Source organism: Schistocerca serialis, chromosome 8, assembly GCF_023864345.2.
Source record: "Schistocerca serialis cubense isolate TAMUIC-IGC-003099 chromosome 8, iqSchSeri2.2, whole genome shotgun sequence".
In the NCBI taxonomy this organism is placed as follows: domain Eukaryota; kingdom Metazoa; phylum Arthropoda; class Insecta; order Orthoptera; family Acrididae; genus Schistocerca; species Schistocerca serialis.
In genome coordinates this window covers 449,694,246-449,712,359 of record NC_064645.1, presented here as the reverse complement: position 1 = coordinate 449,712,359, position 18,114 = coordinate 449,694,246, and the positions used below count along the sequence as shown (strand labels likewise).

The window sequence follows — 18,114 nt, the reverse complement described above, 5'->3', positions numbered from 1 at the left end:
GACAAATCTAGTTTTACTTTTAAGGTATTTTCAACTTCCATAACTACCATTAATTATTATGACATATGGTTGACTACATATGGGAGTTCTGCTCTGGCTGTGAGTTATGCTCTGATAGCCTAATGGTAAGGTGACTGCTGGCCATATGCATAAAATCTGGGTTCAAGCCCCAGTCCAGCAGAAATTTTCACTGTTGTCATTTCATTATGGAGCTGGTGGTTGTCTATTTTCACTCTGCAAATACATTTCATCTACAGCCATTGTTGGCTGGAACACAACCCACATATCACACATAAATGTGCCTCCTGGCATACTTTGGCACAAACCTGTGAACTGGAATCATGGGAGGAATGCTTTTGGTCCCTTAACTGTTGCTGGACAAGTTGGATGCACCATTGTATCATATGTTTCTTTGCAATACATTGCCTGACACATTACAAAATGTTCAACATGGTGTTTGGTGATAGCCATGGTTTCAACATGATAATGCATCTCTACTCTTTGGAATGAATGTGTGTAACAGTTTAAATGAATCATTTCCAGCAAAAGGGATTAGTTGTGGAGGTCCATTGTTCTGGCTTCCACATTTCCTGTGCCTTAATCCACTTGACTTTTATTAGTGACGTCACCTAAAGGAATAAGTTTATAGTACACCACACATGGATGTACTCAACCTAATAGCTCACATGGATGCCCCTTCAAGAATGATGGTTGCAAGTGTGTTGCATATGTTCCAGAAAATTATGATCCATGAGTAGAAAAGTGTTTGCAAATACAAGTTGGTTGCTTCGAACATCTTCTCTAAAGTAACATTGCTCGTACATATTTGTACCAGCTCTGTAAAGCCTGAATATCAAAGACACATAATGGAATTACTGTGCATAACATAATGTGCCATCTATTGTATGTTTTGTACCTCATTGGATGCAGACGATGTTACTGTATACAAAATTATTTTCTGTACAGTTTATTTGTGTCATGGACAAAACAAAGTAGTCATTTATGTTTGTAAGAAGTTCATGTTACATGTAAATGTTTAAATAAAGGTAATGGGGAAATAAATAACAAGGTACCATATTATAGAGGTGTAAATGGCATACAATTTGATGTTCCAACTGAAAAAAAATGTGGTTGATGTGAACGTGACTCAGGCATCAGCAAATCTGCACATCCATTCCTCATGGCATTGCCTCATCTACTAAGTTAATGGGACAACTCCAGCACAGTGCAGAGTTCATGCTGCCAATTAAAGTTTCTTTTACTACATTTTAATACATTTTATTATTTTACAGAAACAGTACAGGAAAATTTCGTATGTGATTTACCCATTTTTGAGAATACCAGTAAGGAAAATTGTGTAACAACTGTACCAGACTTACTTTAAGAGGAATTGGTCTCACTTCAGCAGGTTCATACAATATGAAGTTAAATGTGCCATACACTCCATCATTTATGTAGTACATGACAGATGTTATGGATCCATCCTTTTCATTCCTAAGCTCCCTTTTGAAGTGGACATTTGCAGCAAGTGTGTACGCAGAAGCAACATAAAAACGTCCGGGTTCTGCTATAACATGTGTCCCACAGTCAGGAAAGAATTCTTCCAGAGCATTATTCACCACCTCTGCTATCTGTAAAATTGGAGGGAAAATGACATATTGTATAACATTGTATTACAGTTATCAGTTCTCTGCACTATAATAGCTTTTGAACTGTTCTTTATCTGTGAAAGTTCTCCATCTGGATGAGATTTAAAAAATTAGCTTTCAGCAAGAAAAACAATGTCTGAGGGAAACTTAGAAGTTTCCTAACAACTGAGATAAATAATAATGTTACCCTGTCTATAGAGCAGCCCTTGTGGCCAGGAAAACCACCATCAATATCAAGCACTTGGAAGTTTCCTAACAACTGAGATAAATAATAACGTTACCCTGTCTATAGAGCAGCCCTTGTGGCCAGGAAAACCACCACCAATATCAAGCAGTTTCATGGAAAATCCCAGAAACAACCCATGATCAAAAACCTTACGGGCTGCTGCAATAGCTTTCTGATAAACAGGTGGATCATCACAGCCAGAACCAACATGGAAGCTGACACCAACAATTTCTAATCCTAGTGAATGGGCCAGAGTCATTAGACATGGTGCATCTTTCTCTGGGTTACAACCAAACTTCTTCCCCAGGTAGCATTTTGCTACAGCTGCATCACATCGTATCCGTATCACCAGCCTGTAACATAAAAGACCAATTAACAGATTAAGCTAATCTCTTGGCCCCTATTGTCCTACATAGTATTTCCAGAAAATAAATTCTTCCAAGAATAACAATTTCTTTCATGAGTTTTTGACAGAACATTTATTTTTTTACAACAAAAGGAAAGTTGACATTAGAAAACTGAAAATTGTATGGTGAGAGAATGGGTGGCTAGAACTTACCTTCAGAGTGTGAAACTCTAAGTTCCAGTGATACACACCATTTAAAGAAAGAGAACTGGAGATTTCAGAGAGAGTTGTTCAAAGATAGCACATTCAAAGGACGACAGACATACAGAACAAGAAGTAATTATGGATTAAATCAAAATAAAGAAGTGCAATTAAGAGCTAGTACAAAAGTGGAAAAGGAGACAGTGTAGAAACAAGAGGGGGAGGGGGGGGGGGAGGAGTGAGTAAAGAAGTTAGAAAAAACAGTAAATGATTGAGCAATTAATGAAATATAAACAAAAAAGGGATTTCTTAATGGAGGTTTGTTACAGAGCCAGTAGGATAAAAAGATATCATGGACAACAAGTTCATGTCTCTGGAGTCAGTACTGTGGGGGGAGGATCCAAATGGACCCTCTAGGACAACAAGCACTCGTGTCCCTTGAGTCATGGAGTACAACATGCTCAGCAGATGGGTACTGGGTGCTCTCTAGGTAGAACATTTTGCTGAGTTCAGTCATGTAGCCACAATTTAGTTCAGCTGCCTGAATGTTCTGTGGATCATGATTACAACACACACTTTCACAGGTCATTTTCACAATTATAGTGCTCTCTCTCTCTCTCTCTCTCTCTCTCTCTCTCTCCCTCTCTCTCTCTTTTTCCCCTACCCACAGTGTTTTACACACACACACACACACACACACACACACACACACACACACACACACAAATAGACATTTGGAAATCCTTCTACGCAGTAGAAGAAGTTGTCATGTAGGTATGACTTCAGCATGTGCTTGACATTAATTTTATTAAATTTTTTACATCAATCAGTAGTTGGCCAAAGATTTCTATGGATGGCTACCTCACTCCTTTCTGTACCACACTAAGAATGAGCAGTGAACAGCCATTTGTCCTCCTGGCATTATATTTATGAATGTTACTGTTGTTTTTTTTCTTCAGACTGAGATTGCTTTTTGACAACAAATTTCATAATGGAGTAAATATAGTGTGAGATTGTTGTCAGTATGCCTAACTGTTTAATGAAATATCTAAAAGAGGTTCTAGAGTGGACACTACATATTATTCATATTGTTCTTCTGTGCAATAAACATTTCTTCCTCACTGACAAGTTACTAAGATTATGATGCCATAAGACACTAGTGGATAAAAATAGAAAATGTATGTCGCTTCTTAGGTATTTTTCTCTCCAAAATCTGTTAATATTAACAACGCAAAAGCTGCAGAGGTTAGATGTTTAAGAAGATCTCTAACATGTGACTTCTACTTCAGATTCTTACCAACATAAATACCTAAAAATTTTTAATATTGTGTTTAATTAATTGATTTACTTTTGTTTATTATTTCTATTATGTGGGCCGTCTTTACTGGTACTAAATCAAATGTATTGCGTTTTATCTGATTTCATTAACAGTCCATTTGCAGAGAATCAGTTATTTAAGTTTCAATAACATTGTTGCAGATGAAGCTGAGTAGCTCCGTGGTGTGGTGGTTATGATACTAAATTGTTGCAAGGAGGGTCGTGAGTTCAAAACTCACATGGACTGTACAATTTTAATTTCTATATTCAGTTCAAGTACATTCTAGAGGTATCCACAAATGTCAAGAATAATTGTACTGGAATGTTCTGTAGCTGTATATATACTGTATGTATCCTGGCCAGAGGCAGTTCACTCCGCACTCTTGTATGTGCAAGTGCTGAATAAACCTTCGTTATGTGAAGGTAGTGTTCGTCATTCATCTAATTACACCTTTCTCTACATTACATTATTCTGGTGGAGGTGCCACGCATTGGAACTTGTGATATCACACATTATCGATGACACATTGGCTCCCATCAGGGCACGACAGAGTCGCTGTTTACATGGTGAGAAACCCGAGTTTGAGCCATATTCAACAGATCACAATCTATCGGAGACAGAAGAAGAAGAGGATGTTACAATGACAGCAACTGTGTCCCACCACAGGAGACATCCTTCTGGGTTCTCTGGTGACAATGGCCAAGATCCAAACAAGTGGCTGAAGGTATATGAGTGTATAGCCAAATTTAATGAATGGGATGACACTGTGAGTTTGGCTAACGTATTTTTCTACTTGGAGGGCACTGCCAAGCAATGGTATGAGAGCAATGAGGAGAAGTTCACAAACTGGGAACTATTCCAGGTGGAAATGAGCAAGTATTTCGGCGACACACAATGACGTAAGTGCAAAGCTGAAAATAAATTAAAGTGCAGGACACAGTGTCCAGAAGAAACTACAACATCCTACATTCAAGATGTATTGATGCTGTGTAGAATAGTCGATCCCAGAATGAAGGAGGAAGACAAGGTTACACATCTCATGAAGGGTGTTGCTGAGGACACATATCAAGCCCTACTCCTGAAGAAAGTTTCAACAGTAGTATATCAGGACAATGTATCAAAAAAGAATTACACAGAAGAAGTTTGAATGGCTTCCAAACATCATATTGATGTCTGTGATGGAGGTTCAAATGGTTCAAATGGCTCTGAGCACTATGGGACTTAACATCTGTGGTCATCAGTCCCCTAGAACTTAGAACTACTTAAACCTAACTAACCTAAGGACATCACACACATTCATGCCCGAGGCAGGATTTGAATCTGCGACCGTAGCAGTCGCGCGGTTCCGGACTGAGCGCCTAGAACCGCTAGACCACTGTGGCCGGCTGTGATGGAGGAAGCAACTGATTTCACAAGTGTTCTTCATCAGAGAGAGAGAGAGGAAGTTCAGAAGGCACTTGGATTGCACAGTGAGCAAAAAACTGAGACACTTCATGAGGTCATAAGGGAGGAAGTGAAACAGACATTGAACTCAATTTCTTGATCTTCATTTCCCTTTAAAACAGTAAAAAAGTCGAGAACCAGGCAAAGTTACATTCCTACAATGCTGCATGAGGAACCTGTTTGGGCACCAAGTAAGACTGATGTCTGGAGGAACCAGGATAACCAACCAGTATGTTTCCACTGTGGATGACCAGGACATCTGGTGTGCGATTGTCGAGAAAGGTGGCAGATATTTGATGATGCCTGTGCCAGAAGACAGCAGACTGATCTTAGCCGATGCCAACTCTGGGATGATGAAGATGAAGAAGAAGATGTGGGTGCAGGATGACGTAGGTCTCCATCGCCACAAGCTAGCTGCTGGAGAGTATGCTCCCCAACATGCCAATCACTGTTTAGAAGCTCCGGCTGATCACCTAGCTGCCACAACCTGGAAAACTAAAGGGTGCGACCTTCTGTGAAGGTGAGGCCGCCGAAGAGAAAAATCCTCCACCGTCGATCTCTACAAAAATGATAGGAAACTACATCGATATCCTCATGGATGGCTGACCAGCCCAAGCTCTTGTGTACTCTAGAGCATCATATTCAGTCATTTCGGAGAAGTACCATTGCCAGCTGCAGAGAACCGTATTCATCGACAACAAAACATCTCTGCTGAAGGTGGCTAATGGGAAATATGTAAACCCTACAGGAAGATGTACCATTCATGTGGGTATAAGTGGCCATACACAGTCCTTACAATTCATAATTTTACAAGAGTCTAGTCATTACATCATTCTCGTATGGGACTGTTTGAAAGCGTCTCAGGCAATTATAGATTGTGGTCACTCGAAGATTATGCTAGACGAGATGAGATACTGTGGACAGGAAGATGTGCATCCAAGTGTGTGGAGACCATGTGTGCTGGATGAAGTGATCATTCCTGCAGTCAGCACTAGAAAGGTAACTGTCATGTCTCATGCCATGCATCAACCCATGGATCTTGTAGTGGGATGTAAGAGAAGCATACCACTGAAGAATAACTTGATCATCCCAGCCTCTGTCGTCTAGTTTAAGAATAGATTCGGTGATTTGTGGATAGTTAACTGTCACCGAGAACTGCAGTTTCTTCCAAGATTCATGTGCATAGCAAATGCTGAGCTGTTAATTGAAGAACAGCTGAGAATCATAGAAACCTTCCAGGCCGAGTCTGTGGGAAAAAATTAGTGCTACCACTATGAGACAAGATCTTATAGCTCGACTATCACCAGATCTCACTAAGGAACAACAGAAGAAGCTACTTGTCATTCTTCAAGAGTTCTCTGAATGCTTCAACCCACAGTTGAAGTGCAAATTAAACAAATTGATGGTGGAGCACTGGATTAGCACTGGAGAACATCAACCAAAAAGCCATGAGAAACTACTCAACTACGGAAAAAGAATGTCTTGCTATGATCCGGGCCATGTGCAAATTTCGACAGTATCTCTATGGAACACCATTCACAGTTGTTACAGACCATCATTCACTTTGTTGGTTGACAGGTCTTAAGGATCCAACAGGACGACTTGCTAGGTGGGCACTACATCTTCAAGAGTATGACATTACCATAGTGTACAAAAGTGGAAGAAAACACCAAGATGCCTACTGTCTCTCAAGAAACCCTGTGAAAGACCATCAAGACTTTGATGAAGATAGTGACTGTCTCACTGCTCTCCAGTATCTCCCTGCTGAGCTGAAGAAGGACATCAAGATATCTCAAATTATGCTTGCCTTAAATCAGTCAGAGGATGTGAAAGGACAAGAAAACTTTGATCTGTTTGGAAAGAGGTGGCTACCACTGAGTCCCAAAGACATGCGCTTAGATGTTCTACAGAAATTCCATGACACACCTGAGGCTGGACATTTATGATTTATTAAGACCTATGTTAGAATCTGCAAGAGATTTTTCTAGCCAGGTTTATTTAGGAGTGTCCGTCATTGTGTGTCGCACTGTCGAGAGTGTCAGATGAGAAAGGCAGTTCCTTAGAAACCACCTGGCCGACTCATACCAATTCCACCAGCCGAAATGCCTTTCCAGCGTGTTGGGATTGACCTCCTCAGATAATTTCAAATGTCTGCTAGTGGCAATAGACGGATTATTGTTTGCACTGATTATCTGACACGCTGCTGTGCCATTGCAAAAGCTGTGAAAACAGCTGAAGCATCCAAGGCAGCCAAATTCGTCATGGAAGACATTGTACTAAAACACGGTGCCCCAAGGTCATTAATTACAGATTGAGGAAAAGTTTTTCGATCGATTTTTCAATCGAATCTTGTGACAGAGATAAACCATCGGTGCAACATAACTCATCACATGATGACTGCCTACCGTCCACAAACTAACAGCCTTACTGAATGCCTTAATAAGACCTTGGCTGACATGCTATCAATGTTTGTCAATGTTGAACAGGGCAACTGGGATTAGGTGCTACCCTTCGTGACATTTGCTTACAACACTGCCAAATAAGACCAAGACTATGGACACTGTGTTTCCGTTACACCCTGATGACATGGATGATGACTACATTGGCCACATGTTAACCAGATCTGAGGAAGCTCGGCAGTTAGCTCGACTCTGCACACCGCAGGCTCAAGGAAATGATTGCCAAAAGTATGATGTGAGGCACCACCCCATTGTCTACCAGCCTGGTGACCTCGTCTGGATCTTCACTCTTGTTCAGTTGGTTGGTCTCTCTGAGAAGCTCCTCAGGCGCTACTTTGGAACTTATAAGGTTGTAAGACAGTTGTCTGATGATACTTATGAAGTTGAAGATTTTGACCCCGACACAAGACGATGAAAGATCAGAGATACGGTCCACATCCTTTGAATGAAGCCCTATAAGGATCCAGCAACCCAGGGTAAATTCGAAGCCCCAGTGACAGGCAACAAGCGAAAAGGTGACAAAGAGCATAGCAACAAAAGAAGTTCTAAGAAGATCACTATCAGAGTGAGAATCAGTCATCAGGAGTCGGAGTATGCAGTACTGATGACTCGTTCCTGGACTAGGATGCTGTTGTCGTAAGGAGGGAACACTCTGCGTCCTTTTAGCTAGACAGTTTGCAAACCAGTTACCAGTAAGATATCTGATACTATGATATTTGAACTTACTTAGGAGAATATTGTGATCTGCGTGGTCAAATGCTTTTGGAATGTCACAAAAAATACTAGTTGGTAATATTTTGTTATTTAAATTTTGTACAATGTGAATCTGAATTGGAAATTAGCATGTCTGTGGAGAGATACTTTTGAAATCCAAATTGATACTAAGTACCTTATTTTGGGAGAGGTGTAGAATGGTTCTAGAACTCATAATTTCTTTAGCACCTTCAAGAAAGAGATAACTAGTCAGATTGGTTAGTAATTATAAATATCTGTCTTTGTAGCTTTCATGTAAAGGAAGGAAAGCAATGCTTTCTTGCCAAAGATAGACCAGTTGGGCCTGAGCGACTTCTATTTCATCCTCAGGCAATGGTGTCATCGAGATGAGGTACGGAGGGGCATGAAGTCAGTGCATCACTGTGTCTCATTTCCTAATCTAATTCCCTCAGCATCACACGACTTAATTTGACTGCATTCCATTATCCTTGTTTTGCTTTCGTTGACGTTCATCTTATATCCTCCTTTCAAGACACTGTCCATTTCATTCAACTGCTCTTCCAAGTCCTTTGCTGTCTCTGACAGAATTACAATGTCATTGGTGAACATCAAAGTTTTTATTTTTTCTCCATGAATTTTAATACCTACTCCAAATTTTTCTTTTGTTTCCTTTACTGCTTGCTCAATATACAGATTGAATAACATTGGGGAGAGGCTACAACCCTGTCTCACTCCCTTCCCAACTGCTGCTTCCCTTTCATGTCCCTCTACTCTTATAACTGCCATCTGGCTTCTGCACAAATTGTAAATAGCCTTTCGCTCCCTGTATTTTACCCCTGCCACCTTTAGAATATGAAAGAGAGTATTCCAGTCAACATTGTCAAAAGCTTTCTGTAAGTCTACAAATGCTAGAAATGTAGGTTTGCCTTTCCTTAATCTATTTTCTAAGATAAATCAAAAGGTCAGTATTGCCTCACGTATTCCAATATTTCTACAGAATCCAAACTGATCTTCCCCAAGGTAGGCTTCTACTAGTTTTTCCATTTGTCTGTAAAGAATTCGCGTTAGTATTTTGCAGCTGTAGCTTATTAAACTGACTGTTCAGTAATTTTCACATCTGTCAACAGCTGCTTTCTTTGGGATTGGAATATTTATATTCTTCTTGAAGTCTGAGAGTATTTTGCCTGTGTTATACATCTTGCTCACCAGATGGTAGAGTTTTGTCAGGACTAGCTCTCCCAAGGCCGTCGGTAGTTCTAATGGAATGTTGTCTACTCCCGGGGCCATGTTTTGACTTAGGTCTTCCAGTGCTCTGTCAAACTCTTCATGCGGTATTGTATCTCCCATTTCATCTTCATCTACATTCTCTTCCATTTCCAGAGTATTGTCCTCAAGTACGTAGTCCTTGTGTAGACCCCCTATATACTCCTTCCACCTTTCTGGTTTCCCTTCTTTGCTTAGAACTGGGTTTCCATCTGAGCTCTTGATATTCATATGAGTGGTTCTCTTTTCTCCAAAGGTCTCTTTAATTTTCCTGTAGGCAGTATCTATCTTCCCCTAGTGAGATAAGCCTCTACATCCTTACATTTGTTCTCTAGCCATCCCTGCTTAACCATTTTGCACTTCCTGTCGATCTCATTTTTGAGACGTTTGTATTCCTTTTTGCCTGCTTCATTTACTGTGTTTTTATATTTTCTCCTATCATCAATTAAATTCAATATTTCTTCTGTTACCCAAGGCTTTCTACTTGCCCTCATCTTTTTACCCACTTGATCCTCTGCTGCCTTCACTACTTCATCCCTCAGAGCTACCCATTCTTCTTCTGCTGTATTTCTTTCCCCCATTTGTGACAATTGTTCCCTTATGCTCTCCCTGAAACTCTATACAACCTCTAGTTTAATCAGTTTGTCCAGATCCCATCTCCTTAAATTCCCACCTTTTTGCAGTTTCTTCAGTTTTAATCTACAGCTCATAACCAATATATTGTGGTCAGAGTCCACATCTGCCCCTGGAAATGTCTTACAATTTAATACCTCGTTCCTAAATCTCTGTCTTACCATTATATAATCTATCTGATACCTTCTAGTATTTCCAGGATTCTTCCATGTGTACAACCTTCTTTTATGATTCTTGAACCAAGTGTTAGCTATGATTAAGTTATGCGCTGTGCCAAATTCTACCAGACGACTTCCTCTTTCATTTCTTTCCCCCAATCGATATTCTCCTACTATGTTTCCTTCTCTCCCTTTTCCTACTATCGAATTCCAGTCACCCATGACTATTAAATTTTCATCTCCCTTCACTACCTGAATAATTTCTTTTATCTCATCATACATTTCATCAACTTCTTCATCATCTGCAGAGCTAGTTGGCATATAAACTTGTACTACTGTAGCAGGTGTGGGCTACGTGTCCATCTTCGCCACAACAATGCGTTCACTATGCTGTTTGTAGTAGCTTACCTGCACTCCTATTTTTTAATTCATTATTAAACCAACTCCTGCATTACCCCTATTTGATTTTGTATTTATAACCCTGTATTCACCTGACCAAAAGTCTTGTTCCTCCTGCCACCAAACTTCACTAATTCCCACTGTATCTAACTTTAACTTATCCATTCCCCTTTTTAAGCTTTCTAACCTGCCTGCCCGATTAAGGGATCTGACATTCCAAGCTCCGATCCGGATAATGCCAGTTTTCTTTCTCTTGATAACGACGTCCTCTTGAGTAGTTCTCGCCCGGAGATCTGAATGGGGGACTATTTTACCTCCAGAATATTTTACCCAAGAGGACGCCATCATCATTTAACCATACAGTAAAGCTGCATGCCCTCGGGAAAAATTACGGCTGTAGTTTCCCCTTGCTTTCAGCCATTCGCAATACCAGCACAGCAAGGCCGTTTTGGTTAGTGTTACAAGCCAATCATGCAGACTGTTGCCCCTGCAACTACTGAAAAGGCTGCTGCCCCTCTTCAGGAACCACATGTTTGTCTGGCCTCTCAACAGATACCCGTCCGTTGTGGTTGCACCTACGGTACGGCCATCTGTATCGCTGAGGCACGAGGCATGCAAGCCTCCCCACCAACGGCAAGGTCCATGATTCATGTGGGGGAGGAACCATGTACACATACTAAAAACACAGAATGAGGAAACATTTGAATATCTCCACAGTAATGAATACCAGACAAATAATCACTCAAAACAACATTACAACCATACATGCGGAAAATATAGTGACACCAAATGGTACGATGTGTAATGTTTGCCTGTCATTAAATATCATGTTGTGAGTAGTACCTCGTACTAGGTGGTGTCACTATATTTTCCACGTACATGGTTGTGTTTTTGCCTTCCACATCCATTCATTTAGACATAGTTGCTCTTCTGCCCTCAGACATGACTCTGAAACCATTTGGCTCCAGTCTGTGCACTGGCAGTGAACTGTGAGCCAGCCAGGAACAAATAAAATATTTTCACCAGTTATTCGAATAACTAGCAGAAAGCTGGTTATTCAACATCTCAACACCTCACAAGGAAAGCCTGAAGAATTAAATTAGAAGACTCTACTGGGAGGAAATGTATGTGGACATGAATAATTGGCAGAATCCCAATTATTTAACATGACAACACATCGATGGGAAGGCCTTGAGAATTCAAATATTTTTAATCAAAATTGGAATCACCTTTCTGTTGATATAGATGACAACACTCATTTCACCGAAGCGTGTTGCCTTAAAAAAAGATCCAGATTTAGTCATGTTTTATCATTACCAGTCTTTCAAGTGTTTCCACATTATCAACACCTATCATGTCATTCAAAAAGTGGTCACTCACACCAGAGTCCAATTACTATTAAACAGATTCATTAAAAACACAAACAATGTAAGGAAAAGATAGATTGCTATTTACCATAAAGATGATATGTAGAGTTCCAGACTGGCACAACTAAAAGACACTTACATGTTAGCTTTCAGTCACAACCTCCATTAGAAAAATAAAAAGAAATGCACACATATTCATTCACTCAAGCAAGCACAACTTCACACACAGGACTGACACTTCCAGCAGCTCAGACGACACCAGTACAAAAGCAATTTGCATCTGAACTCACAGAAGCTTCTTGAGAGACACAACTTAATGAATTTACAGAGCCTTTCTCATTTTTGTTTCTTTTATTACATTCATTTCCCTCATGTCCAAATTCACTGTGGTTATGGCATTTAAAATGAAGCTGTTTTTCTCTGCCTGAATTGTGCCTATCAATTTTGCTAACATTTGTGAATTTCTTTTCTATTCTAATAACTGAAATCATTCCTGTACATATTTTGTTTATATTGCAGGTTTCTTTTTATTCTTTGCATGCTTGTTTTCAGGAGCTGCGACCCTATTTTTCCTTAAGCATGATTTCAGATTTTCCATGGATAATGTCTCAATTGTAGTTAGAACACAAACATATTATTGTGGCACTGTCAGAAAAAGTTGACACATGACATCAGTTTCTATAACTGTTGCACCATTCAGTTGAAGATCACATATCAACTTGCAAATTCTAAAAAAAATGCTCACTCACTGTAGTTTTTGTGGGACTGAACTTCATTTGGAGTAACAATTTACATGGAAGTAATGGGCTAGTGATGCTTTTTCTTTAACATGTGTCACAAAGGTTTCCGTGTGTGAAATGCCATGATACAAGCTTTCACATATTCCAAATGACTGTTCACAAACCGTTCTTTATTCTTGAACAACACTTTTTATCATGCTTTGACTCTTTCAAGTTGTTTGTCTCTTGCAATTTGTTCCTTTTCCATGTCACTCTGTAGATACTTCACTTTTGCTTTGTATTCTTCCGCAATGAAATCCAATAAATCTAATTAGTCTAACATATCTTGCAATTGAGATTTCAAGTTTCCAAAATTGCTTCCATCAAAAAGTGGAACATGATATTTGCTTTTATATTTTTCCAAATTTTTTTTCATTCCAAACTCATAAATCAGAAATACAAAACTGCTTGCATCATAGCTGTGTTTTAAATTAAACTTCCAGTTACTGACTTTCCATCTCTGAGCCCATAAGCTGTCAAGAAAGGCATTTGCAGAGGGTGATTACAAGCAAGAGACATTTAATTTTAACTGATTTATTCACTGAAAAAAAAATAAAGAATACACTGTCTCACATGCATGTAAGTATACTGTATACTGTACAAGAAAGAAGGGAAATAACAAAGACTCTTCATAAGCAAAGATTAATATATCAAACAGATCATAAAGAGCATGATATAGAATTTCTATTCCTTTAGATGCCATGAAATTTTTTCCTTAGTAAATCAAGAAAACTCATTTCTTCTGTGTTCAGGGAATGCAATACACTAACAGTTCATGGTTGCAGATGACTTCACTAAATTTAATGATATAGCTAAAGGTTTAGCTTTGAATAATTCTTTCTACTCTTATAGACTTTTTGGCCATTGTTTGACACTTTTATAATGTGATAAACTTTAAGCATTGCCATGTGAACATAGCATCTTAAAGCTTGTATATCTGCATTCATGTAATTATCTTTATGTGAATTAGACTGTAAAATGAACAATTAAGTGTGATTTTATTGTAATTATCATCTTCATTCTAAATTCTGCAAATGCATTATTATATATCTATGGAACAAGAAATAAAACACATGAATCCTTACACTAAGTGAATTTTTACCCCCTACACTACTCACTTGGCTGTAGGAAACAGGTTCTTTATTTTATGAAGCTCACATTCACTATCAAAAGTCATTAGACTGACACCTACAGCTGCTGCATGGCGAATGTGGGATAATGGTTTTGCAGGATGTGCAAAAATTATGTGTCTGGGATCGACACCAACAGACAGAACTTTATTGATTTCAGCCTGTGAGAAACCAATATGATAAAGTTAGTCTCCATAAAAATTATATTCTGTGAATTCTAAATTAAGATGAACCTTCATTAATATAAAATGTCTTTAAAAAATATAAAACATTCATTGGTGCACATGTTATTGACAATGTTAAAAAAAAAAATTGATTTGGTAAACAGGAATATTTGATTTGATTTTTATTAGCCCCTGTCACCATGAAAAAACTGTAATACACACCATATCAAAAAGGTAATTACAGTACCATTAAATTACACTCCTGGAAATGGAAAAAAGAACACATTGACACCGGTGTGTCAGACCCACCATACTTGCTCTGGACACTGTGAGAGGGCTGTACAAGCAATGATCACACGCACGCACAGCGGACACACCAGGAACCGCGGTGTTGGCCGTCGAATGGCGCTAGCTGCGCAGCATTTGTGCACCGCCGCCGTCAGTGTCAGCCAGTTTACCGTGGCATACGGAGCTCCATCGCAGTCTTTAACACTGGTAGCATGCCGCGACAGCGTGGACGTGAACCGTATGTGCAGTTGACGGACTTTGAGTGAGGGCGTATAGTGGGCATGCGGGAGGCCGGGTGGACGTACCGCCGAATTGCTCAACACGTGGGGCGTGAGGTCTCCACAGTACATCGATGTTGTCGCCAGTGGTCGGCGGAAGGTGCACGTGCCTGTCGACCTGGGACTGGACCGCAGCGACGCACGGATGCACACCAAGACCGTAGGATCCTACGCAGTGCCGTAGGGGACCGCACCGCCACTTCCCAGCAAATTAGGGACACTGTTGCTCCTGGGGTATCGGCAAAGACCATTCGCAACCGTCTCCATGAAGCTGGGCTATGGTCCCGCACACCGTTAGGCCGTCTTCCGCTCACGCCCCAACATCGTGCAGCCCGCCTCCAGTGGTGTCGCGACAGGCGTGAATGGAGGGACGAATGGAGACGTGTCGTCTTCAGCGATGAGAGTCGCTTCTGCCTTGGTGCCAATGATGGTCGTATGCGTGTTTGGCGCCGTGCAGGTGAGCGCCACAATCAGGACTGCATACGACTGAGGCACACAGGGCCAACACCCGGCATCATGGTGTGGGGAGCGATCTCCTACACTGGCCGTACACCACTGGTGATCGTCGAGGGGACACTGAATAGTGCATGGTACATCCAAACCGTCATCGAACCCATCGTTCTACCATTCCTAGACCGGCAAGGGAACTTGCTGTTCCAACGGGACAATGTACGTCCGCATGTATCCTGTGCCACCCAACGTGCTCTAGAAGGTGTAAGTCAACTACCCTGGCCAGCAAGATCTCCGGATCTGTCCCCCATTGAGCATGTTTGGGACTGGATGAAGGGTCGTCTCACGCGGTCTGCACGTCCAGCACAAACGCTGGTCCAACTGAGGCGCCAGGTGGAAATGGCATGGCAAGCCGTTCCACAGGACTACATCCAGCATCTCTACGATCGTCTCCATGGGAGAATAGCAGCCTGCATTGCTGTGAAAGGTGGATATACACTGTACTAGTGCCGACATTGTGCATGCTCTGTTGCCTGTGTCTATGTGCTTGTGGTTCTGTCAGTGTGATCATGTGATGTATCTGGCCCCAGGAATGTGTCAATAAGGTTTCCCCTTCCTGAGACAATGAATTCACGGTGTTCTTATTTCAATTTCCAGGAGTGCATTTGACAGAATTGTTGGCCAGCACTCATCTCCAAAAGACAAACTGTGACATACTGCCTAGCTTTCAGAACTAATAGCTTCTTCCCTGGCAAGATGAGAGGGATAGTTTGGGGAAGTTTAGAAAGGATGGGCAGGCCATTAAGACCCCTCAATGAGAAATACTGACCTATACTGGGGACAAGTGCAGACAAAGATGTTCAACATTATTTTTACAAGATTTTTTTTTGTAATTATCTTTAATGTTACAATCTCTCATTTTTTCATTGGTATTTTGATTAAAGTTAACATCTTTGTAGATAGTTCCATTTTCAATTTACAGATTTCTTACAGTATTAATGAAATATGGAATGTGAAAATGTTATGTTACGATTTCTGTTAAAGTATCACAATTAACTTAAAAAAGTTTAAAGTAACAGTATTTTTTAAGAAAAACATTTATTTTTCTACTTTAATAATGGTCTATCATATAACAAAACACTTTGTTTGTTAACTGTAACTAATTTTAATTATATAAATAATTTGATAAGGCTGTTGTCCCCACATAAATTTGTAATACGGCAGAATGGGACCACATGTTCTGACTACATCAACATAACATCAACATGAGAATATGAAGCCATGTTGTGCTTTGAAAACATTATTATCAGCCTATTTTCACATTATTTGGTATCTGTCCGTTACAATACTGATGATAACAATATTATGAAAATGACAGTTGCTACTCATCCTATAGCAGAGATACTGAGTCACAGATAGGCACAATAAAAATAAAAAAACTGTCAGAAAGCGAGATTTTGGCCAACAACACCCATACAGGGATGAGGTGGAGTGAGGATAGGGCAGCAGGTGCAGTTGGTAGGTTCATTGGTGGGGAGGGGGGAGGAAGGTGGATGGGAGGGGGGAAGGATAGGAGAAGTAAAAAGACTGTGGGTGCATTGGTGGAATAGAGGGTTGTGTAGTGCTGGAATGGCAACAGTAAAAGGCCTAGGTGGGTAAGGACAATGACTAATGAAGGATAAGGCCATGAGTGTTATGGGAATGTAGGATATATTGCAGAGAGAGTTCCCACCTGCCCAATTCAGAAAAGCTGATGTTGGTGGGAAGGTCCCAGATGGCACAAGGCTGTGAAGGAGTCGCTGAAATTAAGAAAGTCACATTGGGCGGTGTGCTCAGCAATGGGGTGGTCCAACTATTTCTTGGTGGCATTTGTCTGTGGCCATTCTACAGACTGACAGCTTGTTGGTTATCATGCCCACTTAAAATGCAGCACACTGTTTGCATCTTAGCTTTTAAATCACATGACTGGTTTCACAGGTAGCCTTGCCTTTGGTGAGATAGGTGATGCTTGTAACCAACTGGCACAGGTGGTTACGCAAGGATGTATAGGACAGGTCTATTACATTACTATTTAGGTCTATTATTATTTATTTATTATTATATATATTATATATTATCTCTGATAATATAATATAGTATAATATAATATAGTATAATATAATATAATATAATATAATATAATATAATATAATATAATATAATATAATATAATATAATATAATATAATATAATATAATATAATATAATATAATATAATATAATATAATATAATATAATATAATATAATATAATATAATATAATATTTATTATTATTTCTTATATAGGTCTATTGCAGGGATATGAGCCATGGTGCAAGGGGTTGGAAGCTGGAGTTGTCTAGAGATGGATGAGAGTATTGTATAGGTTTGGAGGTGGCAGAATATCACAGTGGGAGGGAGGGATGGAAAGGAGGGTAGGTAGATCATTCCTCATTTCAAGGTACGACAAGAGGTATCCAAAACCCTGGGAAGAATGTGATTCAGTTGGTTCAGTCTAAGACACAAGGCAAATGACACAAGGCAAATGTGCCTCTGTGGCCAGACAGTGGGACTTTGGGAGGTGGTGGGTGACTGGAGTAGTAAGACATGAGGACCTGGTTTTGCTCAAGGTTGGGAAGGTAATTATGGTCTGTGAAGGCCCCAGTGAGACCCCCAGTGTATTTTGAGAGGGACTGCTTGTCACTGCAAATGTGACAGTTATGTTTGGCTAGGATGTGTGGAAGGGACTTCTTGGTGTGGAGTGGGTGGCAACTGCTGAAGTGAAGATAATGCTGGTGGTTGGTAAGTTTGATATGGACAAAGGTACTAAT

The 18,114-nt window shown here is 40.1% G+C and overlaps 1 protein-coding gene across 1 annotated transcript in view; it reads right to left on the bottom strand.

Annotated features, from left to right (window-relative positions):
- LOC126417062 (ornithine decarboxylase 1-like) overlaps nt 1-18,114 on the bottom strand; it is a 99,998-nt gene that overhangs the window by 63,306 nt on the left and 18,578 nt on the right. The window contains exons 4-6 of the mRNA XM_050084954.1: nt 14,074-14,246; nt 1,931-2,228; nt 1,380-1,631 (exon numbers count right to left, since the gene is read on the bottom strand). Of these exons, the coding sequence (XP_049940911.1) occupies nt 1,380-1,631; nt 1,931-2,228; nt 14,074-14,246 (723 nt within the window). The remainder of the gene's footprint in view (nt 1-1,379; nt 1,632-1,930; nt 2,229-14,073; nt 14,247-18,114) is intronic.